General features: G+C 43.0%; 1 protein-coding gene across 7 annotated transcripts in view; it reads right to left on the minus strand.

Annotated features, from left to right (window-relative positions):
• The window catches only part of DMXL2 (Dmx like 2), a 119,754-nt gene that overhangs the window by 41,712 nt on the left and 52,388 nt on the right, over positions 1-25,654 (minus strand). For 5 of the 7 annotated variants that reach the window (XM_065412495.1, XM_065412493.1, XM_065412496.1 and 2 more), the window contains exons 13-20: positions 25,309-25,430; positions 22,376-22,465; positions 20,252-20,369; positions 10,458-10,577; positions 9,493-9,720; positions 7,189-8,871; positions 6,722-6,832; positions 5,561-5,730 (exon numbers count right to left, since the gene is read on the minus strand). In XM_065412495.1, the coding sequence (XP_065268567.1) occupies positions 5,561-5,730; positions 6,722-6,832; positions 7,189-8,871; positions 9,493-9,720; positions 10,458-10,577; positions 20,252-20,369; positions 22,376-22,465; positions 25,309-25,430 (2,642 nt within the window). The remainder of the gene's footprint in view (positions 1-5,560; positions 5,731-6,721; positions 6,833-7,188; positions 8,872-9,492; positions 9,721-10,457; positions 10,578-20,251; positions 20,370-22,375; positions 22,466-25,308; positions 25,431-25,654) is intronic. The other 2 variants (XM_065412497.1, XM_065412499.1) reach the window with 2 other exon arrangements.

Below are 25,654 nucleotides of genomic sequence, written 5' to 3' on the forward strand. Positions count from 1 at the left end.
GCTTATAATCTACTGAGTATGATCATCTGATTTGTATAAATGTACCACTCTTGTATCTATAACTAGAAATATAAAATGTAACTCTGAGGGCCTATTGTAATTATGTAAAGTGTGGGCCATTAATGATGGTTTGGAATCTTGATGACTCCCATTAACCAGGACCATTGCCTGCAGATGGTTGTGTTTACCTGTTAGTCTTCCTGTATATGTGTGTGCTGGCAAGTGGGCAATGAAGTCTTGCAGTGACATGTGATCATGTCACCTGAACTGGAATCCATCTTTAACCTGGTGCTTTTCCAGTGAGCGGGGGGTGTGGAAACCCAGAGGGACAAAGGGTTCCCGCCTTATGCAAAAGATATATAAAGGGGTGGAAGAGAACAGAGGAGGAGAGGAGCCATCATGAAGAATCCCCTAGCTATCACCTGAGCTGGAACAAGAGCTGTACCAGGGGAAAGAATTGTGCCCAGGCCTGGAAGGTGTCCAGTCTGAGAAAAACTTACTGAAGCATCTCTGAGGGTGAGATTATCTGTATTTAGTTTGATTAGACATAGATTTGCGCATTTTATTTTATTTTGCTTGGTGACTTACTTTGTTCTGTCTGTTACTACTTTGAACCACTTAAATCCTACTGTCTGTATTTCATAAAATCACTTTTTATTTAGTAATTTACTCAGAGTGTGTATTAATACCTGAGGGAGCAAACAACTGTGCATATCTCTCTATCAGTGTTATAGAGGGCGAACAATTTATGAGTTTGCCCTGCATAAGCTTTATGCAGGGTGAAACGGATTTATCTGGGTTTAGACCCCATTGGGAGTTGGGCATCTGAGTGCTAAAGACAAGCACACTACTGTGAGCTGTTTTCAGGTAAACTTGCAGCTTTGGGACAAGTGATTCAGACCCTGGGTCTATGTTGGAGCCAGACAGGAGTGTCTGACTCAGCAAGACAGGGTGCTGGAGTCCTGAGCTGGCAGGGAAACAGGAGCAGAGGTAGTCTTTGCACATTAGGTGGCAGCTCCCAAGGGGGTTCCTGTGATCCAACCCGTCACAGCATGTATCATTTTTATATCTGAAGTTATGAGCGTTGGCTCTATGCTTGTATTTAAAGTGTCTGCTGTAGGAAGCACATAAGGCAGACTTGGTCAACATAGTGTGAAGGGGTTATTCAAGTAATTGGGATAACTTAACTAACAATGGACTTTGGGAGACACCAATCCACATCTGAGCTTTCCTGGGAACGTTCAAACTAACATGTAAACAATGGCGTCGGCCTGCAAAAAGCTGAATCGTCCATAGACATGTGACTTGCCCAGGTGGCTACAGACTCCATCTTGTTGCTGTGAACTTGCATAAGAGAACAAAGGGGTTTCTATCCACAAGAGAGAGAATATAAAAGGACCCCTCCATTATGTCTTCAGCTGGCTCAAAAGATAGCCTCTCCACCCCCAAAGAGATGCTTGAAAGAAACTGGAACAAAGGACAGTACCTACGGGGGTGTGAGTGATTGCTGGACCCAGACTAGGAAGGAGTCTAGTCTGTGAAAGAAGCTTATTGGAACATCTCTGAGGGTGAGATTTACCTGCATTTAGTTTCCTACTGTATTAGGCTTAAACTTGCCTATTTTTGTTTTATTTTGCTTGGTAATTTACTTTGTTCTGTCTGTTATTACTTGGAACCACTTAAATCCTACTTTTTATATTTAATAAAATGACTTTTTACTTATTAATTAACCCAGAGCAAGTAATTAATACCTGGGAGAGCAAATAGCTGTGCAAATCTCTCAATGTTACAGAGGGCGAACAACTTATGAGTTTACCCTGTATAAGCTTTATACAGAGTAAAATGGATTTATTTGGGATTTGGATCCCATTGGGAACTGGGTATCTGGGCGCTAGAGACAGGAGCACTTCTTAAGCTGTTTTCAGTTAAGTCTGCAGCTTGTGGGGGATGTGGTTCAGACCTGAGTCTGTATTTGTAGCAGGCTAGCATGTCTGGCTCAACAAGACAGGGCATTGAAGTCCCAAACTGCCAGGGAAAACTGGCTCAGAAGTAGTCTCAGCACATCAGGTGGCAGTCCCAAGGGGGTTTCTGTGACCCAACCCATCATAATAGGCATCACAGAAATTTGGTGGAATGAGGATAATCAATGGGACAAAGTAATACCAGGGTAAAAAATATATCTGAAGGACAGAACAGGTTGTGCTGGTGGGGGAGTGGCACTATATATGAAAGAAAGCATAGAATCAAATGAAGTAAAAATCTTAAATGAACCAAACTGTACCGTAGAATCTCTATGGATAGCAATTCCATGCGTGAATAATAAGAATATAGCAGTAGGACTATATTACCTGACCAGGATGTTGGTAGTGACTGTGAAATGCTCAGGAAGATTAGAGAGGCTATAAAAATAAAAAAACTCAATAATAATGGGGGACTTCAACTATCCCCATATTGACTGGGTATATGTCACCTCAGGACGGGATGCAGAGATAGTTTCTTGACACCTTAAATGACTGCTTCTTGGAGCAGCTAGTCCTGGAACCCACAAGAGGAGAGGCAATTCTTGATTTGGCCCTAAGTGGAACACTGGATCAGGCCCAAGAAGTGAATATAGCTGGACCGATTGGTAATAGTGACCATAATATAATTAAATTTAACATCCTTGTGGCAGGGAAAACATGAGAGCAGCCCAACACTGTAGCATTTAATTTCATAAAGGGGGACTACACAAAAATGAGGAAGTTAGTGAAACAGAAATCAAAAGATACAGTGTCAAAAGTGAAATCCCTGCAAGCTACATGAAAACTTTCTAAAGACCTCATAGTAGAGGCTCAACTTAAACGTGTACCCCAATTAAAAAACATTAAGAGAACCAAAAAAGTGCCACCGTGGCTAAACAACAAAGTAAAAGAAGCAGTGAGAGGTAAAAAGGCATCCTTTAAAAGGTGGAAGTTAAATCCTAGTGAGGAAAACAGAAAGGAGCATAAACTCTGGCAAATGAAGTGTAAAAATATAATTAGGAAGGCCAAAAAAGAATTTGAAAAACAGCTAGCCAAAGACTCAAAAGGTTATAGCAATTTTTTTTTTTTTTTTTAGTACATCAGAAGCAGGAAGTCTGCTAAACAACCAGTGGGGCCACTGGACAATTGATATGCTAAAGGAGCACTCAAGGATGATAAGGCTATTGCAGAGAAACTAAATGAATTCTCTGCATCCGTCTTCATGGCTGAGGATGTGAGGGAGATTCCCAAAGCTGAGCCATTCTTTTTAGGTGACAAATCTGAGTAACTGTTCCAGATTGAGGTGTCAGAGGAGGTTTTGAAACAAATTGAAACTAAACGGTAATAAATCACCAGGACCAGATGGTATTCACCCAAGAGTTCTGAAGAAACTCAAATGTGAAATTGCAGAACTACTAACTGTAGTCTGTAACCTATCATTTAAATCAGCTTCTGTACCAAATGACTGGAGGATAGCTAATGTGATGCCAATTTTTAAAAAGGACTCCAGAGGTGATCCCAGCAATTACAGGCTGGTAAACCTGACTTCAGTTATGGGCAAACTGGTTGAAACTATAGTAATGAATAAAATTCAGACACCTAGATGAACATAATTTGTTGGGGAAGAGTCAACATGGTTTTTGTAAAGGGAAATCATGCCTTACCAATATACTACAATTCTTTGAAGGGGTCAACAAGCATGTGGACAAGGGGGATCCAGTAGATATAGTGTACTCAGATTTTCAGAAAGCCTTTGACAAGCCTCATCAAAGGCTCTTAAAGTAAGCTTTAATGGGATAAGACAGAAGGTCCTTTTATGGATTGGTAACTGGTTAAGAGATAGGAAACAAAGGGTAGGAATAAATGGTTAGTTTTCAGAATGGAGAGAAGTAAATAGTGGTGTCCCCCAGGGGTCTGTACCAGGCCCAGTCCTATTCAACATATTCATAAATGATCTGGAAAAAGGGGTAAACAATGAGATGGCAAAATTTGCAGATTATACAAAACTACTCAAGATAGTCAAGTCCCAGGCAGATTGTGAAGAGCTACTAAAGGATATCTCAGAACTGGGTGACTGGGCAACAAAAAGCAGATGAAATTCAATGTTGATATATGCAAAGTAATGCACATTGGAAAACATAATCCCAACTATACATATAAAATGATGGGGTCTAAATTAGCTGTTAACTCCAAGATCTCTTTCTTAAGTGGTATTGTGGATAGTTCTCTGAAAACATCCACTCAATGTGCAGCGGCAGTCAAAAAAGCAAACAGAATGTTGGGAATCATTAAGAAAGGGATAGACAATAAGACAGAAAATATCATATTGCCTCTATATAAATCCATGGTACGCCCACATCTTGAATACTGCATGCAGATATGGTCGCCCCATCTCAAAAAATGTGTATTGAAATTGGAAAAGGTTCAGAAAAGACTATGGAATGGGTATGGAACGGTTGCCACATGAGAGATTAATAAAATTGGGACTTTTCAGCTTGGAAAAGAGACGACTAAGGGGGGATATGATAGAGGTCTATAAAATCATGACTGGTGTGGAGAAAGTAAATAAGGAAGTGTTTTTACTCCTTCTCATAAGACAAGAACTAGGGGTCACCAAACAAAATTAATAGGCAGCAGATTTAAAACAAACAAAAGGAAGTATTTTTTTCACACAACGCACAGTCACCCTGTGGAACTCCTTGCCAGGGCATGTTGTGAAGACCAAGACTATAACGGGGGTCATAAAAGAACTAGATAAGTTCATGGAGGATAGGTCCATCAATAGCTATTAGCCAGGATGGACGGAGATGGTGGCCCTAGCCTCTGTTTGCCAGAAGCTGGGAATGGTCGACAGAGGACGGATCACTTGATTACCTGTTCTGTTCATTCCCTCTGGGGCACTTGGCATTGGCCACTGTCAGAAGACAGGATACTGGGCTAGATGGACCTTTGGTCTGACCCAGCATGGCTATTCTTATGTTTTTATTATGATGTCATGAGGTACCTATCAGCCCTACACTTCTATGAATCTATGATCTTGGGCTCCACTGGTGCTCCATTACAATTCACAACCATTTGCTTGCTTCCATATCACATACCATTTAAAATAAAAGAGTTTTATAATGTTGTGAGTGGGTTTTCATTTAGACCCAAAGATCTATCCACATGGATCTAATTCTAGGATCAGGGACTTAAGTTACAAAGCTGGGAGATTCAATGGGTAAAATTCTGATCCCACTGAAGTCAATGCAAGTTTTGCCATTTGTTTGAGATGAAAAAAATCACTATTTAATAGATTTAAGAAAAAGGTTAAGAAAAAAGTATTTCCTAAAAAGAGAAAATCAGCAGCTTCTTTTAACTTATTGTTGACCTTAAAGTACTTTTTTAATGCATCTTTTGAGTTACTGACTAGAGATGTAACACATGCTGAAGATCTTAACACTAATCTTCATCATGGATTTCTGTTATGAATGGCATATCTAATACATATCTTGCTATAATTTATTTCTTAAGTTATACAAAACATAGCATAAAGTTTTAAGGTAAGTGATTCAAACTACCTTCTCAATACACCTTCGGAGTGTGTTAATATTCCTGACCCACCAACCTATACCCATTGCTCTTAGTTCTGACCACTGTGGATCTCCTCTTTGGATAGCAGGAATCGTGTTGATCAACTCTTCCTCAGCTTCAGAATGAAAAGCCCAGGCAAAATGGCAGGTAGATACACCTAAATAGTGACATGGGACAATTAATCTTCAGAAAATAAAAGGTTGTTAATAAACAAATGAAAAATAGGAGGAAGACTGCATATGGACCATATCACGTGAATTTATCATTTTGATCCTAAATTTTTACTTATGATAAAGTGTTTATAATGTTGCATCCTGGGGCAAATTTTTCTTCTTTTTTAAATCATGAACGCAAATTAGCAAAACAGAGGTGGGACTCCCAGCCGAAGAGTGGGGTTCTCTTAGATGAGTCATTCCCAACAGAAGGAAGTGGTGCTGCTGACCCGGTTACTAATGGTGGTGCACCCTCCAGGTAGAGAGCATCCTGCTTTGAACACACATTGCTGTGCGTGTACAAAATTTTATTATGTCAGTAAATGTAGTGATTGTAGACTGCAATTATTTCAGTACATCCCCAAAAGATTCTAACAAGTATCTCTTTTTCTTTAAAGCATTTAATTCATAATCTAATTCCTATTTTCCAGACTTCAGAGGCTGGGAATCTGTCTGGTCCTCAGGTGCTGCCTGCTCTCCTACCCCAAATTTCAGAACAGCAGCACTCAGCCCCTGCTTCAACCAGGAAGCAGATAGCTGGGATAAAAATTACAAATTATAGCTTAGGAAAAATAAACAGTCTTATTTTTATTTCTTCTGCAAAGCAGATTTTAAAAAAAACAAACTTAATTTTGTTGGGGAAAATATCCAAACTTCAAACTGACAAGCCACAATCTCTTTACCACATTTTCCAACTCATGACTTTTCTATAGCTCTCCTTCCATTACCCTGGTCATAGACTGTATCAAAGAACTTATGAAGTCAATGGTCCTATTCACAGTTGATGAAGGTAAACATATTCGTAAGTCTTTGCAGGATCATGGCTTAAGTGAACACGTATCATAAACATTCCTAAATGGGATAATACAAATATTGAAGATAATGCTGAAACATTTTCTGTCTGCTCATGCAGACATAAAACATTGCAAGGCTTACCTTGATGAAGCAGCTGACCTCGATATAAAGGCGGGAGTGATGTCAGAAGGCATGTATGCAAGCGCATAGCCAACAAATACCGCAAGCCACATTCATCTAATGTGTCTCTGCCTGCAAAATAAAAAAATTGATTTGAGTACTTGTGAACACATACGATTTACACCCCATTGATATTTTCATAAGGGGGGACAAGAATTCAACAGGTATGGAGACTGAATTCATCCCTCTACTTACTAACAGATCAGGACTGAGGCACACTGAGCAAGAGCATGAGGAGAAAGGCTACCCTATCATTGCTTCTGCTGTATCTTGTCTGAATCAATGGCTTTAGATACCAGCTCTGTCAATCCAACACCTTTTTATGAGTACTAAGTTCACCTAAACGCTATGATTAGTCATTATGCACAATTCTATTTTTATCAGTTGAAATACATGGGCGTTAATTAGAATTCACACTCACTACTAACCTGAGTAAGTCTTATCTCTGTTCTCATCAAGTTCAGTGCTTGTTGTAGCCACAGTGTCTGCCAAAGCAACCAGGAACATCTGCTCCAAACGAGTGAGGCCTGGCAAACTTGAGTGCATTAGATGACTTGAGAGGACACTAGCGTGTTCTTGGCCAAAGTAGGATGGCCCGTATTGAGAGAGGTTAATTACTTTGGATTTACTCTCTCTCTTTTCTATCTCAAAATCAATGAAGTCATCAGTTGTAACAGGCTGCATCTGGAATAAATTTGAGTATTGATCCTCTGTTTTTCTTTTAGTGTGATCTTCAAACCCCTTAGGTACTTTAGAAGTTTCTTCAGAAATTTTGTATGTGGTATCTTGATCTGCAGCAAGCAATGCATACAATGGCAGCGGTGGAATAGAATCTATCTCAGTATAGTCGCGAGTACCATCTTTTCCAGCAGTGATTGTGTCCTTTGCAGTACTACCGCTTACACTAATGGTACGAGAAAGATGACGTTTAGGTCCACCACCTTCCCCAGCTTCTGCATCTCTAACTATTGCAACTTCTCCTGCAATACATTTAACTAAATGGGACAGAATGGCTTTAGCTCGGCGAACTTTACCTAAGTCCATCAATTCTAATAGCTGGGTTGGATGATACTGTGGAAGAGTAGGGGAAAGGACATGAGCAGCTTCAAAAAGGCCTCCATCTTGAATTACAGTTGGAGTGCCAAAGACATCATCTACAATACCTGCTCCATCAATTACACTGGTCTTCTTCGCTAGCAAACTTGTTTTTAGTAGATCTTGAGTTACTGAGTCTTCAGTAGTAAAAACATCACTTTCGCCATCACCAAATTTAACAGCATGTTTCCATTGTGCATACACATGCATTTCACAGTCCATTCCCACTACCAGTATACCATCTCGTACCCAAGAGAGAGAAACTGGCAATGAAGGAGTGCCATCTACAGAGGACACCAAGTCAATAGATCTCAGCAGTACCCATTTGGACTTTATACCTTGTTTTATGCTACCACCTAGTGGTAAAGTAATAATAGCTACTCCATCCTTACTGCTTGTTTGCTCTGTCACAATTCCTGAAAGTCGTCCATACATAAATATATTGGCACCCACCCCAACTGTAAGTATGTGTGAGCCATCTTCTTTTGATACCCAGTCCAAATGTACCAAATGCTTGATATTTGGCATAAGGTATTTGTCCTTGTTTAAAAATACATCTGATTTACTATATACAAACAAATTACTATCTACACTGACCCTTGAATCAAGTACACTCCCAACCTTAACTAAGTCATCCAGATGAACTGTTTGTTCCAAAACCCATTCTGATCCTCCTGTAGACTCACATTCAAATATGCAAACATGCATAGAAAATTCTTTGGAAACAAAACCGTTATTCTGTACAGGTTGTTTGTATGCCACAGCAAGACGTCCTGTGTAAGAACAACTAACAGCAACTGGCCTTCCTATTACGCGTACTGTACTGCTGTTGTCTTCCCCCTCATCATTCATTAAAGGCCATTTTCTCCAATGATACGTCTCCCTCACTTCGTTTCCACTATTTAGATCCATCTCTACAGTGCATCTCCAGAACCGCACTTTGTTGTCTGAACAGGACGTTACTATCAAATAAGGTGCAAGGCAGACTGGGTATATTGATGATGAGCTCAGGTGACCTGAAGTAAGATCAAACAGAATTCACTATTAGTAATATAAAATATAATGGATACATGAATAAAATATATCATTATTATTTGCTGTGGTTTAGATTAGGAATATTAAAACAGATTTTCAAATTATTGGGATTTTCTTAACTTGGTTAAAATATGGGGTGAAATTATACCAAAGCAATTATGGGGCTTAGGCATTATGTTAGACCACTAGACAGTTCTTTCCTCGTTCTTTCAGAAATACACACAGCATGTACTATTCCAGTCTTCTGAAGGTCCCAGGGAACATTTGAAACTATCAGAGGGGGAAAAAGTGTTTGGGTAAAGCTGGCAATTTGACCTATTGACTAACCCAACTTTATCAAATAGTTTTATAAATCAGCATTAAAGGGGTCATAAAAACTAATGTAGTCTTTTGAAAAAGTCAACTGCCACTCTCTCTAATCTACTGGGATTAAAGACCTAGAGTGCAGCTCCTCAAATTCAGAACATAATTTATCATGGAAGGACATAAATGTCAGTTAACCAGAAGTTTGGCAAAATGGGGTTGTACAACACAGTACTACTAACTAGAAGTTAATTTGTTGCCAAAAACTTGGTAGACTGCATAGAACAATATTGTTTTACCTGCTGAAGGGGTTGCTCTTATTACTTCTACACCAGTTGGAAGATCTAGTGGATAGCTGTATACAAGTCTAGAACTCAGAATGAGTTTACTGGCAGTCTGAAGATTAGCAATTGATGAAGAACGTGGCATAGGAGTTGAGCCAGGTGAGGTATCCGGAGAAGACTCCACAGTCTTTTGTTCAGGTACACAAAGTTGATTCTCTGATGAAGTAACTTCAGGTTTTTTTGCTTGAAAGAAGCATTAGAAATAGTATTATAAATAATTGTGTGTACATCCAAAGTTTAGATATCCTATAGACAAAGAATTGTTTTCTTAGGAGTGCATTAGTCACATAGAACAGGCACATAGCATAGTTCTGGGTTGCTCTTGTTCTACTTGGAAATAGATTAGATTATTAGCCCTTGTTTTCACATGATCAAAACTTTCTCAAACATTTACATTTTAAGATAAAACATGCTTGAAAATGTCACTTGTCCCTGTAACAATAATGTTATTTTATGACTGGCACAGAGTGGATTTAATTTTCCTTAAAACTTTGATAAGCAGCCATCATTCAGCTGCATCAAACTTTTCCATTGATCTTACAAGTTAGTCTAAAATTTCCAGTGTTCTGTTTGTAGTAGAATTCAACCATCTGACCAACACTGTGATATAACTGAAATTGAGCTGTGCAAGTATAGTGGTCTTCTATGTTTTGTACATTATATATATATATATATAATGTACTGAAGTTATTGTGTAACAGAAATAGTCATGTGATAACTTCCACTAATGTTACTTAAATGTCCCCCAGTATTTAAAGTGAAAATCTAAAAATTTAGTAAAACTGAACTGATTGCTTGGATGCTGCTCATCTGTTTACTAATGAGGAAATCTATTTTTTAAAAAACTAACTAGCTTAAAATCAACTGTGCAACATTTAAGGTAAATACATGTTCATCTCTGAGAAAATACCATCACTCACCTAAAAATGCTTGCACAGATTTAAGATGAAGATGCCACATGTGAAGAACTGAGCAGCCATTCCTGTCTTTTTCAATTACTACGAGATAGAATTTTTCTGAGAAAGGTGGTGGACGATACCCTGTGATTTAAATCAAACACATAATTATGAAGTAAATGGTTCAATAAAAATGGTTTAAATAATAAACATAATTTTTTGTGAAAATCTCTGATACCTAAAGAATTATGTGGGTGGGGGGGGGGGAGGGGGATTGTCTGTTTTTTAGTTTTCCAAAATGTTGCTTTGGTTGATTATTAATTTATACAAATACAAAAACTAAATATATACACACCCACACATCACAAAAAAAGTGTTTTTTAGTAAGTTTACATATTCTACCCTCGTTTTATGTAAGAAATACGTTCCTCTTAGTTTGAAGTGTATGTCAGGATGACAATATCAAAGAGCACTGAAAAACATTAAAGCTGATGCCACTCAAGTTGGGAGAGGAGCGGGAAGTGATGAGCAAAGAGGTCATCAGTTCTTCCCAAAGGGTCTTCTGATTCTCTGCCCAAACCCCACCCTAGCACAAATTAAAGAAGCCTGGGGGTTACTCTAACTTTCACCAGCTGGTTATGTTCACCAAAGGTCCACACACCAGCTAGGGAAAGGAGGAGCAGAATGCATTCCATCCATTTCTACTCTCCACTCCTTCCCCTGCATCATGGTTAGCAACAAAGGAGGCATAGAGGTAGATGTGCCAACTGTTCAACGCCAGGGCACTCTCCAGCAGGGCTTGCACATGGCTTCTGCTCCATTTGTGCTACCTGAGAGGCACAAAGGGAACAAAACAAGGCAAAGAGCTGCCCAATGTACTGATGCGGCCCCGGGACCTTTTTGAAACATTGAGTGAAACATTGGAGTCAATAGCAAAATTCCCATTGACTTCAGTGGGGCCTCCAGGAGGACACTGATGTTGAACACCACTGTTTTCGGTTTTATTTATACATATATATCAGAAATGCTTAATCACAAACCTGGAATGATCAAAAAGTCTGACTGCAGGATAATTTTATTTTTATTAAAGAAATGAATGTTCTGCAATGTAAATTTTCCTGCAGGTTTATTTGTGTGTCCTTGTGGCAAAACAGCTGTTGCACCACACCCCCGGTGACTGTGGCATTGTGATAGCCGTACCTCAGCTTCCCCCAGGCCTTCTTTGGCCTGTTTCAGCCTCCAGCCATGCCAGGTAACAGAGTCCCAACATTCTGCAAAACCTCAAAGTCCTGCTCTTAAAGTCCAACAGAAAATAGCAAAAGAAGAGAATTTTCAGGCTGGCTGGGCTCAGCTGGTAGCCGCTGCCTTTGCAGGCTAGCCCCTGCCTTTGCAGGCTAGCCCCAGCTTCAAACCATCCCAATACCAACCCAAGCTCCTAAGTTTCTCTCCCACTGCTTGGTGACTGTCCTATTCCCTCTAAAACAGGGTTTCAGGCCAGCTGCAGTCCCTGGCTAGCCCATCTCCAGTCAGACTTCCAGCTCAAGGCTCAGACTACCAGGCTTCTTTCAGCCCTCAGCCCAAGAAAGCAAACTCCCAGCTACCTCTCTCCTGGGTGTCCTCCCTAGGCCCTCCCACAGCAGCCCTTTGAGCCTTCCTTAATAAAGACCCAGCCCTTCCCTAGCTGGATTTGATCACAGTTATGCCTAACACCCCTCCAGGAGAAGCCCAATAGTTTAACTGGCTTCTCAAGCCACTTTAACCCTTCCATCACCTGTGGGGGGGTATACACCCCATCACATACCCTCCCACTCAAGACAGCATCCCACCCAGTTGCTAGGGTCTTGCCACAGTGGGGGCAGGAAGGTGTTGACCTTGTTCAGCTTCTCACCCTTGTTATACCATAATGTCAATAAATAATCTCTCTTTCCCCAGCCCAGAGGGCTCCCAGCCAGCTGTCCAATGAACTTCTCATATCCTCTAGGTCTGGAGCTCCATCTGGAATTCTAACCCCCTTTTTCCTTTTCTAGATTTGCCTATTCTCAATAGGCCTCCTGCAAAGCCTGATCCATCTTCATCAGCTTTTCTTGCAGCCTTGCTGCTGTTACCGTTTATTCCATCTGCTGCTGCTCCACTGCAGAGGGGGTTTTGATGGCTTCTACCGGGGGGAGGGAGAGGATGGTCTGCATCTCCACAGTATATTCTGGCTCAACTTTGGGCCCTTGCTTTGTGGCATTTTTTGCCACCTGAAGCATAGACAGTTCTGTTGCTTTTTGTGCTCCAATTCCACTTTTATCTGGACCCTGTCCTGTTCTAACTTTTCTACCCATCTTATAATTTTCTACTGGGAGGTATTTGCTTCTGCCAAGTCCCATTGAGCTTCCTGTAATTATTCCTGCAAGCTGTGAAGATGTCTCTGTTTCCTCTTTAGTTCTCTCACAGTGGTCTCCAGATGATCTAACAAGTACTTCCAATCCTCTTATGTGTGCCCATAAGGCGCAAGCAACCCTGATTGTAGTTCTGGAACATGGGTTGGTTTCTCCGCTACTGGCTCAGGAATCGTCCCATACCCCATCAGGGCTGTGAAACTTTGTCAGTCTTTGTCCAGGATCACAGGTCACAGAAGGCGCCTCAACACTCCGACTCTCACTTGGCCACACTGGCTCTGTATCTCTAACTCCACCAATGCCATTGGGAATACTCTATTCTCTCCATGCACACAAGATATGTGGACCAGAATGTGCTGGTCTATCTTGCCAGATAGAAGTCCGTTTCCCCTAATAAGAATTTGCCTGCAAACCTGAGTCCATCAGGCCCTTCTCTCCTTATTTCCCCTACTTGATGGACACCACATATGGTGGCATTTGATCCCGGCCTAAGGAGCCACCAAAACCACAAACTTTTATATCATCTCAGGTTGTCACACTCCATCAGGAACGGGCATACCTGAAACACATGTCTGGGTTTCCCTGGCTATCGCCCAGGGTACTCCTGTTGATCTGCAGAAATGACTGGAGAGGGGGTTGAATGTGAACGTAGGTCTGCCCAGGACTCTTCCTCCTAGTGTGTTTTCTCCAGCCTCTGAAGATCGGGGTTTGACTTCTTCCCACCTTTCTTGGGGTGGTGATCTTGATCTGGCCCACTGTTCAGATCATCTGCTTCCAAAGCGGCCTCTCTTCTTTCCACTGCAGTGCTGCTGTAAACTGGATGAAATCGCCAGACCCAACTTTGGGCCCCAGCTGGTAGAACCTGCAGACGCTGTTCTAAGATGATCTGTTCCAAAATTCTCTCTACAGAACTCATCTCTGGACACAGCATGATGCCATGTCTCAGAACTACTGAACCACCCCTGGGCCATGCTTCTTGGGAACTGTTGCATTGTAAAAAACGGTGTCAATAGTCTTCAGGTGTCAGCCCCATGAGATACAATTTTGCTTGTTCATTAGATAGGGCCTTGTGTGCCGCTTGGGCCTCTCCTGACAGAAATTAGGCCACCTGGGCCACCCAGAATGATTGTCCATCCTGCTGCACTAGCCACCTGCTTAAAAGTACATAAAAGAGCCTCTGGGTCATTGTCTGGCCCCCACTTTCTAAAGCCTGGGACTGACCTGCTGGGACCTTCTTCCCCAAGAGATGCTTGATTCCCTGAGGTTCATTTCTCCACACACGGCAGCAAATGCTCCTGCTGCAGCTGAAGGGTTTCCTACTGATTTTGCTGTTCTTGCAGCAGCTGCAGGGAGAGAGACTGGGTCTGATCCTGCTGTTCCCACCAACATGTGAATTACTGCTTCCATTTTGCAGCTTTTCTGTTATTCCTCCCTTTTCAGAGGGAGTAGCTGTAGATCCTGGATGAGCGCCCATGTGGCAAACCCCTGGTAGCTGTTGCAGCGCCACATAAAGCCGTGCTTCAGTTTTCTCATGCCTTCTTTGGCCAGTGGCATGACCTGGCTCTCCAGCCAAGCCAGGTACAGCCCAATATGTTAACTGGCTTTTCAGGCCACTTTACCCCTTCCGGGGCCTGTGTGGGATACATATGCCATCACAGTGTTCTATTGTGAATCTGTGGCCTGGTCTACACTAGGAGTTTATATCGAATTTAGCGCCGTTACATCGAATTAACCCTGCACCCGTCCACACCACGAAGCTATTTAGTTCGACATAGAGCTCTCTTAAATTCGACTTCTGTACTCCTCGAAAACGAGAGGAGTAGCGCCAAATTCGAAATGGCAATATCGAATTAGGCTAGGTGTGGATGGAAATCGACGGTAATAGCTCCGGGAGCTATCCCACAGTGCACCACTCTGTTGACGCTCTGGACAGCAGTTCGAGCTCGGATGCTCTGACCAGCCACACAGGAAAAGCCCCGGGAAAATTTGAATTCCTTTTCCTGTCTGGGCAGTTTGAATCTCATTTTCTGTTTGGACAGCGTGGAGAGCTCAGCAGCACTGGCAACGATGCAGAGCTCTCCAGCAGAGATGGCCGTGCAATCTAATAGAAAGAGGGCCCCAGCATGGACTGATCGGGAAGTCTTGGATCTCATCGCTGTGTGGGGCGATGAGTCCGTGCTTTCAGAGCTGCGCTCCAAAAGAAGGAATGCAAAGATCTACGAGAAGATCTCTAAAGCCATGGCAGAGAGAGGATACAGCCGGGATGCAACGCAGTGCCGCGTGAAAATCAAGGAGCTGAGACAAGGCTACCAAAAAACCAAAGAGGCAAACCGACGCTCCGGATCCCAGCCCCACACATCACGTTTCTACGAGGCACTGCATTCCATCCTAGGTGCGGCCGCCACCACTACCCCACCAGTGACCGTGGACTCTGAGGATGGGATATTGTCCACGGCCGGTTCCTCGTCGGAAATGTTAGCGGACGGGGAAGATGAGGAAGGAGATGAGGAGGACGAGGCAGTCGACAGCGCTTGCACCGCTGATTTCCCCGACAGCCAGGAGCTCTTCATCACCCTTACCGAGATCCCCTACCAACGGTCCACAGCCGTTACCCCGGACACCGAATCAGGGGAAGGATCAAGCAGTGAGTGCTTTAAACATCTAAACATTTAATTTTAACATAACTGGAATATTTATATTGTTAAGAATGGGCTTTTCATTCACTCATTTAAACATAGAAACTTTTATTTATAACAAAACAGGAATATTAACTATATCAGCAATTTGGTGTTCATGATTTCTTTGGCTTAGTCAACTATTTAGTCCTAACTATGTATAAAAAATCAAATAATGTCCGGATATTCATGATTAGGCCACCACAGGACGCTCCACTCTGTAGTCCCTTCTACTGCAGTTAAACGAAAAGACGGTCAATGTGCCCGGGAATTGACAGAGAGTCCTCCTGGGATAGCTCAGCATAGCTCTCCTGGAGGTACCGCTCAAGCATGCGCATCAGGTTCCGTGGCAGGGCGATCTTGTTCGGTCCACCGTGGTAACACACGTTCCCACGCCATGAGTCCATTAAGTAGTCCGGGATCATGGCACGGCACAGCATGGCGGCATACGGCCCTGGCCTCTGCATGCTCTCCCGAAGCATCCGTCCCCTCTCGCTCTCCGAGATCCTCATCAGAGTTATATCGCACATGACGCCCTGCTTTAAATTAGGGAGGGGAATGTTAGTATTGGGACTGCTTTACAGCCACGCGGTGGAGGCGGCAGAGGGGCAGCATACAGGGATCTTTCCCGGGGACAGCCGCAAGGTGGTGGGACAGGGGCAGAGCTCATGCTTCCCTGATTGCTGCCAGCAGAGAGTGGCCTTGCTTTCAGTGCGAAAGGAGCCCAGTGCTACTATTACATTTTTAAGCTGCCACAAGTCTACGGCTTACCATGTTTTCCTGCAACAAAAGTAGAGGTGTCCTGCCACGCTTCTATGATCGCAACTGCAAGACCCCAGGCACTGAAGGCGAGGGCCGAAAATTCGACCTTGTCCTGAGTGCGCATGTGAAAGGTGCAGTGCATGGTGTTGTTCACAGAGAAAGACTATGTTCTTTGTTAGAAACTTCATTTATCTGTCTCAGGAATTCACTCCCTTTTCCCCATTCCCACAGACACATCTGCGACTGTCTCCCAACCCAGCCTGGCATCACACTCCCAGAGGCTAGCGCAGACGACACAGTGGAGGGAGAACTTGTCACAAATGCACAGAGCAGTCATGGAACGGGAGGAGAGGTGGCGCCAGGAGGACCAGCAGGCTACTCAAACCCTGCTTGGACTAATGAGGGAGCAAACGGAGACGCTACGGCGCCTAGTGGATGTTCTGCAAGACCGGAGGCAGGAGGACAGAGCCCTGCTGCTGTCTATCTCTAACCGCCCTCCCCCGCCACCAAGTCCCACACCCCCCTCACCAAAAGTCCAAAGAAGGAGGGGCGGCAAGAGCCGTTAAAACTTTCAGTCAGCCCCTGCACACTGCTGCAGCAATGTAAGGCTCTCGTTCCACAAAGTTTGAAAAGTCCTTTCCTACCCATCTCACACAAGCCCACGTCCAAGTTTCCTCCCTCCCCTTTTCATGTGCGGTTCATAATAAAACATGTGTTTCTGTTAAGTACTGTTTTCAAGAGTGTCTTTTAGAGGGGATTCTGTCTGAAGGGGGGGAAGGGGTTTGTTACTTGGACAGGACAGTCACCTTTAGCAGGCTACAGAGGCGGGGGCAGGTCCAGCATCAGGACACATACACAGTGCAGTCACCAGTTACCCTGGTCAGTCTGGGAGGCGGTTTTCATGTTCTGGGGTGCGAGGGGGTTGATCTGTGACTTTGTGGCGGGGGAGGGCAGTTAGAGATCTTATGCCGCGGTCCTTATCCTGGATCACAGAGCCACGCAGCAGGGGGTCTGTTACCCTCCGCCCCCTGCCAGAAAGTCACTTGGCCGACACATACACGCAGTCCCGCCCAGGACTGCTGGCAGGCTGCGTTGAAACAACCAATCCAGCACTGCGGAGCCTGTCATTCCCGGAGTTTAGAAGCATCATTTGCATCAGAACACTAAACCCGCCCCCCGCCACAGTCTGCGTCCCCGGTTTAAAACATTCCCGCGAAAACAGTGAGAAAGAGAACCTTGCTCATTAACAAAACGGAACAAATTTTATTTGTTGGGAAGGTGGTGAAGGGGGTATGTAACTTGGAAGGATAGTCAACAGTAACTGGGTAAAGAAACGGGGGCAGGCTCAGCATCTGTGTCCACAAAGTAAACCGTCACTGGAGACCCTGCTCCGTCAGGAACCTGGCTTTCAAAGCCTCCCTGATGCACAGCGCGTCCCGCTGGGATCTTCTAATCGCCCGGCTGTCTGGCTGGGCGTAATCAGAAGCCAGGCTATTTGCCTCAACCTCCCACTCCGCCATAAAGGTCTCCCCCTTGCTCTCACACAGATTGTGGAGCACACAGCAAGCAGCTATCACAATGGGGATATTGGTCTCGCTGAGATCACAGCAAGTGAGTAAGCTTCTCCATCTCCCCTTGAGACGGCCAAAAGCACACTCCACCACCATTCTGCACTTGCTGAGCCGGTAGTTGAAGAGTTCTTTCCCTGAGTCCTGTGCGCCAGTGTAGGGCTTCATGAGCCAGGGCATTAGCGGGTATGCAGGGTCCCCGAGGATGACTGTAGGCATCTCCACATCCCCAACAGTTACTTTGTGGTCCGGGAAGTAAAGACCTTCCTGCAGCCGTCTAAACAGACCAGAGTTCCTGAAAACCCGAGCGTCATGAACCTTGCCAGGCCATCCAACGTTGATATTAGTAAAACGTCCCCGATGGTCCACCAGTGCTTGCAGCACCATGGAAAAGTATCCCTTTCTGTTTATGTACTGGCTGGCCTGGTGATCCGGTCCCAGGATAGGGATGTGAGTCCCATCTATAGCCCCACCGCAGTTTGGGAATCCCATCTCGGCAAAGCCATCTATGATGAGCTCCACGTTTCCCAGGGTCACTACCTTTGATAGCAGTAGCTTGACGATTGCCTTGGCTACTTGCATGACAGCAACCCCCACGGTAGACTTGCCCACACCAAAGTGGTTAGCGACTGACCGGTAGCTGTCTGGCGTTGCAAGCTTCCAGAGGGCTATGGCCACTCGCTTCTGGACAGTCAGGGCTGCTCGCATCCGGGTGTCCTTTCGCTTCAGGGCAGGGGACAGCAACTCACACAGTTCGAGGAAAGTCCCCTTCCGCATGCGAAAGTTTCGCAGCCACTGGGATTCATCCCAGACCTGCAGCACTATGCGGTCCCACCAGTCCGTGCTTGTTTCACGGGCCCAGAATCGCCGTTCAACAGTATCCACAAGACCCAGTGACACCGAGATGTCCTGGGCGCTGGGTCTCATGTTTTCTGAGAGGTCGGAGCTAGTGTCCGACTTCATGCCGTCACGGTGGTGCCGTAGCCTCCTCTCCTGATTTATCTGCAGCTGCCTCTGGTAAAGGTGGATGAGAAGCTGCGAGGCGTTGAGAACTGCCACAACTGCAGTGATGGTCGCAGCGGGATCCATGCTCGCACTGCTGTGGCGTCCGCGCTGTCAGTAATCAGAAAAGTGCGCGAACTGATTTCCCGCCGGCGCTTTCAGGGAGGGAGGGAGGGCGGGAGTGACGGACGGATGACGACAGGCACCCAAAAGCACCATCAACACATTTTTTTACCCAGTAGGCATTTGGGGCTCGACCCAGAATTCCAATGGGCAGCGGGGACTGCGGGAACTGTGGGATAGCTGCCCACAGTGCACCGCTTCCAATGTCGACGCTTGCCCCGTTAGTGTGGACTCACAAAGTCTCACAAAGTCGAATTACTGTCCTTAGTGTGGACACACACGTTCGACTTTAATATCGATTCCACATAGTCGAATTAACTAAAATCGAAGTACTCTCGTAGTGTAGACATACCCTGTGTCAAACACTGATCCCCATATTCAGGTTTTGGTAGCTTGAAAGTTATTTTCCACTAAAATTCTCTTTGACAATCCAAATGACAAAAACACTTGGCCTTTCTGTGCTTTATTAAACTGTTTGAAAGATGGACATGTAAGTAGTACCCATGCCATCTCCACTAACAACAGAGGCTATAATTTTTAAAATTTTCCAGTCAATTCTTCTCATGATTTTATAACTTTTTGTTATACAGAGAGTAAAAATCAATTCTTTATAACGAGAATACTGTTAGGTATTGAACACCCACAGGGGTGTTTCAGAATATTTCAATATTGTACTTGTTTTACTTCTCCTTTACCTGGGTGCAAGGAGATGGAGTGATCTGAATGCACCCCAAAACACAACCAGTAAGTCTAATTTTCAGGCTTTTTTGCCTTCACAGTATCCATTTAAACAGCTCTGCTGGGTCTTATATTCCATTCCCTCCCTCCTCCCCCCCACTTTTTTTTTTTTTTTTTAAACTAGCACACTCTTAAGTCATGTGAAATAACTGGCAAGTCAGAAACACTCATCCTATGGGCCAGAACTAATTATTGCTAATTCTTAGATTTTTACCATTCCACTTTACAAATTAAATACAAAATGTACCCTTAAAATATTCTATATAAACAAGTTCATGTATGACATCAGAATCTGTTCTATTTTTCATACAAATGATAAAAAATTGAACAAATGAACTGGAGTGTACAACTCATATTATGCAAATTGGAAATGGTTCTACTTTGTGCAAATAACATTTAATGCTACTATAGTATAAATGTTTAAAATATGATACCTATATTGTATTGCACCTTAAAGATCCTATATTTAAAAATAAAACTGTTCAATTTATGCCTGAGAGGTTTCAGTGTTCTTCATGAACACTTTAGACACCTACTTCATATTGCTTAGTATTTTTATACTGTACCTTGTGATGGTTTGAAAAATGTTTCTGTTTCCTTCCCTTCCACATCTTCCTTATGTTGTTTGTATCCCAAAATGAAATCTTCTTGGAAGACATGAAGCAACTGTGTATTTGAGCCACACTGGAAACATTGTAGAACAGTAGTTACAATTTCAAAATAGTTATACAAAACAGCATTCAATACTAGTATAATTCCTTTTCCGTTAGTATTGTTATAGACCACGGTCACCCACTGCATTCTTTAATAAGTAATGTCAGGACATTTATATACTTAAAAGATGTGGAAAAACAAATAATCTTTGTGAGATCTACTATGCTAGACTAATTCTCTAGCACAAATGACATTTGCAAAAGTTAATTGGCAAATTAGCACTACCAGAACGATCCTTTATGCACTGGCAAATTTTTAATGGATGCCTGGTGGAGACCTAAGATTATTTTTTTTAAGAAGTTAAATTTCTAGCTCTCTCTTCCTTGGGAAGACAGCCTCCAGAATGTAGTAAACAAACTGTTAGGAAAGGCTGTTAAGACAGGAAGAAATCAGATTTTCCTCCTTCCAGACACATTCAATGCTATGCTCTCCAACCAGCAACAGATCCTTCTGCAATACCACCCCATAGGAGGAAGGTCATTGGCAAGTGACAGAAAATTCTCAAACCCTCCCCCCACACAATTAAAGTTCAGGTTACAGATCAGTAATATAACGACAAAAACTACGAAACCCCTGCGAAGATATGGAATCTTACTAAAGAGTGCCAAAAGACTTCCTTCATTACGCTGTATGTCTAATCAGGAATTGGTAAAATGCATTTTTTTTGCTGGATGGGACACTGCTGTAAAGAGCACAGGAGTTGGTGCAATCATGGTAAAAAGTACGATTAATACCAAGGCATTCTAATGTTTATACTCAGGATAAGATAAAATTTATGGATAGATAATTTATCTCCAGTTTTTTGGTCTGTTCTATAAAGGCAGAGTTAGTCATATGGGTACCCTTTGCTATGCATATCTACAATTTTGAATGTTTGGGTTAATTTTAAGTTAAGGTTAAACAGAATTCCCTGCTATTCTAACAGTGTTTTTTTTTTTGTTTTTTTTTTGACAACTACAATGTTCTTGTAAATTTTTCTTAATCTTAATTTCATTTTTACTAAAATTTATGTCTAGGAATAAATGTTACAGGATATATTTAATTACACAATTCCCATTAACTAAGGAGAGTTGAATGGCTAAAGTGTTCAACATACACCTCTACCCCGTTATAACGCGATCCAATATAACACGAATTCGGATATAATGCGGTAAAGCAGTGCTCCGGGGGAGCGGGGCTGCGCACTCCGGTGGATCAAAGCAAGTTCGATAGAACGTGGTTTCACCTATAACGCGGTAAGATTTTTTGGCTCCTGAGGACAGCGTTCTATCGAGGTAGAGGTGTACTGCTAAATTAGCAAACAGTCATTAATGGGGAAAAACGAAACCCAATTAGCCCAGGTTAATTCCTTGAAATTCTGTTACAAGTTCTCTACAAAAACAGACAGATTTTCAGATTTCCTTTAATTACACAGGCAAAGAAAAAACAACATTTGATTGATTAGTCTCATGAGGGATCGGCACCACCCCAGCTAGAACATTATAGCTGTAAGTAAATTATCTCAAAGGGTGTTATTCTTAAAAGATTTTGGAGTACCAGTAATAGAAAATCCTTCTCAAGGAAGTCAAGGAAATAAGCATTCGGTTATTACTAAAAACATAGAAAAATTCAAAAATTACATTGAGATATTACTTTTATTTTAAACATAAGCTATTTTAGAGCTAGATAAAGCACTGTAGCTACATAATCAATATACATGGAAAATGTAGTATACCTTTAACTTTTCTTGGAAACGTGGTATATTCATGTTAAGATTAAAAGGAGATCTCTCAAGATAATTTAATCATGTGGAAAGAGAAATAAAGTAATCTTTAATGGGCTTATTAGGATTGGAGAGAGAGATCCTCTGTTTTACCTTGTTAATTAGCATTACTTTGAAAAAAATATTTTAATCTTTTCAGTAGATTAGGTTAATTATCAGCCAAAACCATTAAACACTTTTATATGACACCATTAATGGTCAGCCAGTTATTTACTTGGTTAGTTATTGCATCAAGTTCAATAATGCATCCTGGTCGAGCAGTAGATTGTTGGCTCACAATGTTAAACACTTCCCCAATGAGTTTCTGAAACAGAGCAAAAGGAGGTAATGATTAGTACATTATACATTCAAAGAGCAGCAGTTGCAATTAGCTGAAAATATAATCATGTGCAGTAGTTGGATGCTTCTAATTTTCCTTGTAGGCATAAATAGTCATGCTTTTCTTACTGGTTTCATTTTGATATTTATGAACAATGCAGCATTAAGCATGAAATTAACATTGTTGTGGTACTAGATCTACCCATGTGTATGCCTTAACACTTCTTGGTACATTAATTTTTATGGATACTTTGTGTTCATTGTTCAAGGATTTCTTCTTTCATTATGCCCATTTTTATAATGAGTCATCTTGTTTTATAACACAATGCTGTTCAATCCATTGCTTCATTCCTGCTTAATTTCAGATTTTGTCACTGTGCAGAAAAACAGTAATCTACCTCAAGGCCTGTTTTTGATACATGACTCTGTTCTATGCACAACCTAAACTTGGGTAGGTGGAAAGGAGGGACCTACATTCGAGGTATGTAAAGAAAAGAAAAGGCTGTGAATGGTGGTTCACAGGCAAGGAGAGATATGCAGTTAGGACAAGTACCACAGAAATTGCATTAGCGTGTAGTCTGTGTAGCAGAAAAAAACACTGAGGCTGAACAGAGGGTTTCTCAAGCAGGATAGGGAAGAGCCTGTTTATGGTATTAAAGTGGGGGGATGTGACTCTGGTGGAGATGAGGATGTTCATTCTTTGGGTTCTGAACCAAACACCAGAGAACATTTTGGAGTCCAATGTCTCTGTAGAAAAATTAGAGAAGCCAGGGGATAGGTATATGTTGATGCAGCAGTAGCAACCCCAGTCTAGCAATGAGACACCCAGTAAATCCGATAGGTGGCGAGACTGTGTTTGTGGAGAGACCTAGTGAATCCTGCAGGTGGTAGTAGGGTTACCAATTTTGGCTGGACATATTCCTGGAGATTTCATTTTATGATAATCTTTAATTAAAGAGTCGTCTTTAATTCCTGGAGACTCTAGGACAATCCTGGACGGTTGGCAAACCTAAGTGGTAGGATTGTATGTGCTGGGGTGGGGACCGCTAACCCACTCCCTTAATATTTAGGCTCCAAATCCTGAAAATAGGCACATTAGTATGGACCGCTGATCATGCACAGAACCCCAGTCAATGGTATGTGATGTGGCAACACTTGTCCATACTAGTGCATCTATTGGAGAACCGGGGTGCAGTTTGTAAAGATTTTCTGATTTGGGGCAGGGGATTTTATTCTTGGAGTTTCAATACAATGCCACCCTCCTCCTTCCCGCCCCTCCCAATTACAACTTACAAGAGTATCCATATGCTCCTTTGTACATCAATAGGGGAAAAGTTTTCATTGCTACATAGGATTTCAATAAAACAAACTGTTCAAGCATGCAGGGTGCCCCTTCCACATTTCCACAGCCAAGTTGCAGTTTTACACATCCAGTAGAGCTCCAGGTAAGGACAGGGCTTTGTCTACAGTGCAGGGTTGACCGTCAAACAGCCTCTCTCCCTGACATTCCCAGCCACGTGGCATGCAGCAGAAAGAAGGCAGTGGGTGCTGTGGCAGTGTCAATGCCCCAGCATGGGGAGTCCTGGGGATAGTGGGGAATCAAGAGCTATTGAGAGGGAAGCAGGGGAGAAGAGAGGAACTACTGGGTGAAGGGAAGGGGTGTCAGGAGCTAGTGGGGAAAGAGGGGACAGGACTACTGGAGGAAGCTAAAGAGGAGCAGGAGCTAAGGGAAGAACAGGGGCTAATAAGGGGACAGAATGGGGATGACAGTGGAAGTGCAGGATAGGTCAGGAGCTGGGGGAGCTGGGGAAGCCCATGGTGACCCTTAGCACTGCCTCTTCCCCCTTTCAGGTTCGTCCTGCCCAACAACCCCACGCTGCTCTCCTTTGAAAGCTCATTTTCCCAAGCCAAGTTGCTGGCTTGTTACATGCCTTTGCCTCCCGCTTTAGGCATAAGGCACATCTGCTGCTACTGTTTGGGGAACCCGGTCGCAGAAATCTAGTCTTAGGCCTGGTCTACACTAACCCCCAAATTCGAACTAAGGTACGCAACTTCAGCTACGTGAATAACGTAGCTGAAGTCGACATACCTTAGTTCGAACTTACCGCAGTTCAGACGCGGTCCACACGCGGCAGGCAGGCTCCCCGTCGACTCCGCCGTACTCCTCTCGCCGAGCTGGAGTACCGCAGTCGACGGCGAGCGCTTCCGGGATCGATATATCGCGTCCAGACCAGACGCAATAAATCGAACCCGGAAGTTGGATTGCCAGCTGTCGAACTACCGCGGTAGTGTAGACCTGGCCTTAGTCTTTCACTAATACTAAATCCAGTGTTTTCAAAACTAATGATTATGGACACATGCAAATCTTTAAAAATATGCAAACTAAGCCCTGGTCTACACTGGGGGGGGGGGGGTCGACCTAAGATACGCAACTTCAGCTACGCGAATAGCGTAGCTGAAGTTGCCGTATTTTAGGTCGACTTACCTGGCCATGAGGACGGCGGGGAGTCAACCGCTGCCGCTCCCCCGTTGACTCCGCTTCCGCCTCTCGTGAGTTGGAGTTCCGGAGTTGATGGGGAGTGCGTTCGGGGATCGATTTATCCGCCTCTAGACGAGACGCGATAAATCAATCCCTGATAGATCAATCTCTACCCGCCAATCTGGCGGGTAGTGAAGACCTGCCCTAAATAAAAATTGCATGACACGTCACATCGAGCTGCACAAAATTTGGCAGCTATGAGTAAAGTGAAGCTTTTGGAACAAAACTAATATGTTAAACTTTTGCCTTTTACATTTCAAGTCTCTCAAATAAGCTCTATGTAAACTTACAGAACATTCGGGGTCAGACAATTCATCTAGAAGTTTTCGTGCATCTACCACTGCTTGATACAGCCTCAGGTTTTTGCCATCAGATGCTACAAAGCAAGCACTAGCAGAATTGCAGTATGTACCTGAATCAAAACACCAAATACAAATTTTAGAATATAAACAGATTATAATACCATTTCTCCTCAATTATTGGCAAAGTGACATTATGTAGCCAATTACAATCTATTTTATTGCATGAAACTATATTTAATTTTCAGACTAGTATTGTTGAAATATTGGCAAATGTCATGAAAATATGTAAGTTAAATACAATACTTCAATATTACATTAATCTCATTTCTTAATT

Source organism: Emys orbicularis, chromosome 10 (assembly GCF_028017835.1).
Source record: "Emys orbicularis isolate rEmyOrb1 chromosome 10, rEmyOrb1.hap1, whole genome shotgun sequence".
NCBI classification, from domain to species: domain Eukaryota; kingdom Metazoa; phylum Chordata; order Testudines; family Emydidae; genus Emys; species Emys orbicularis.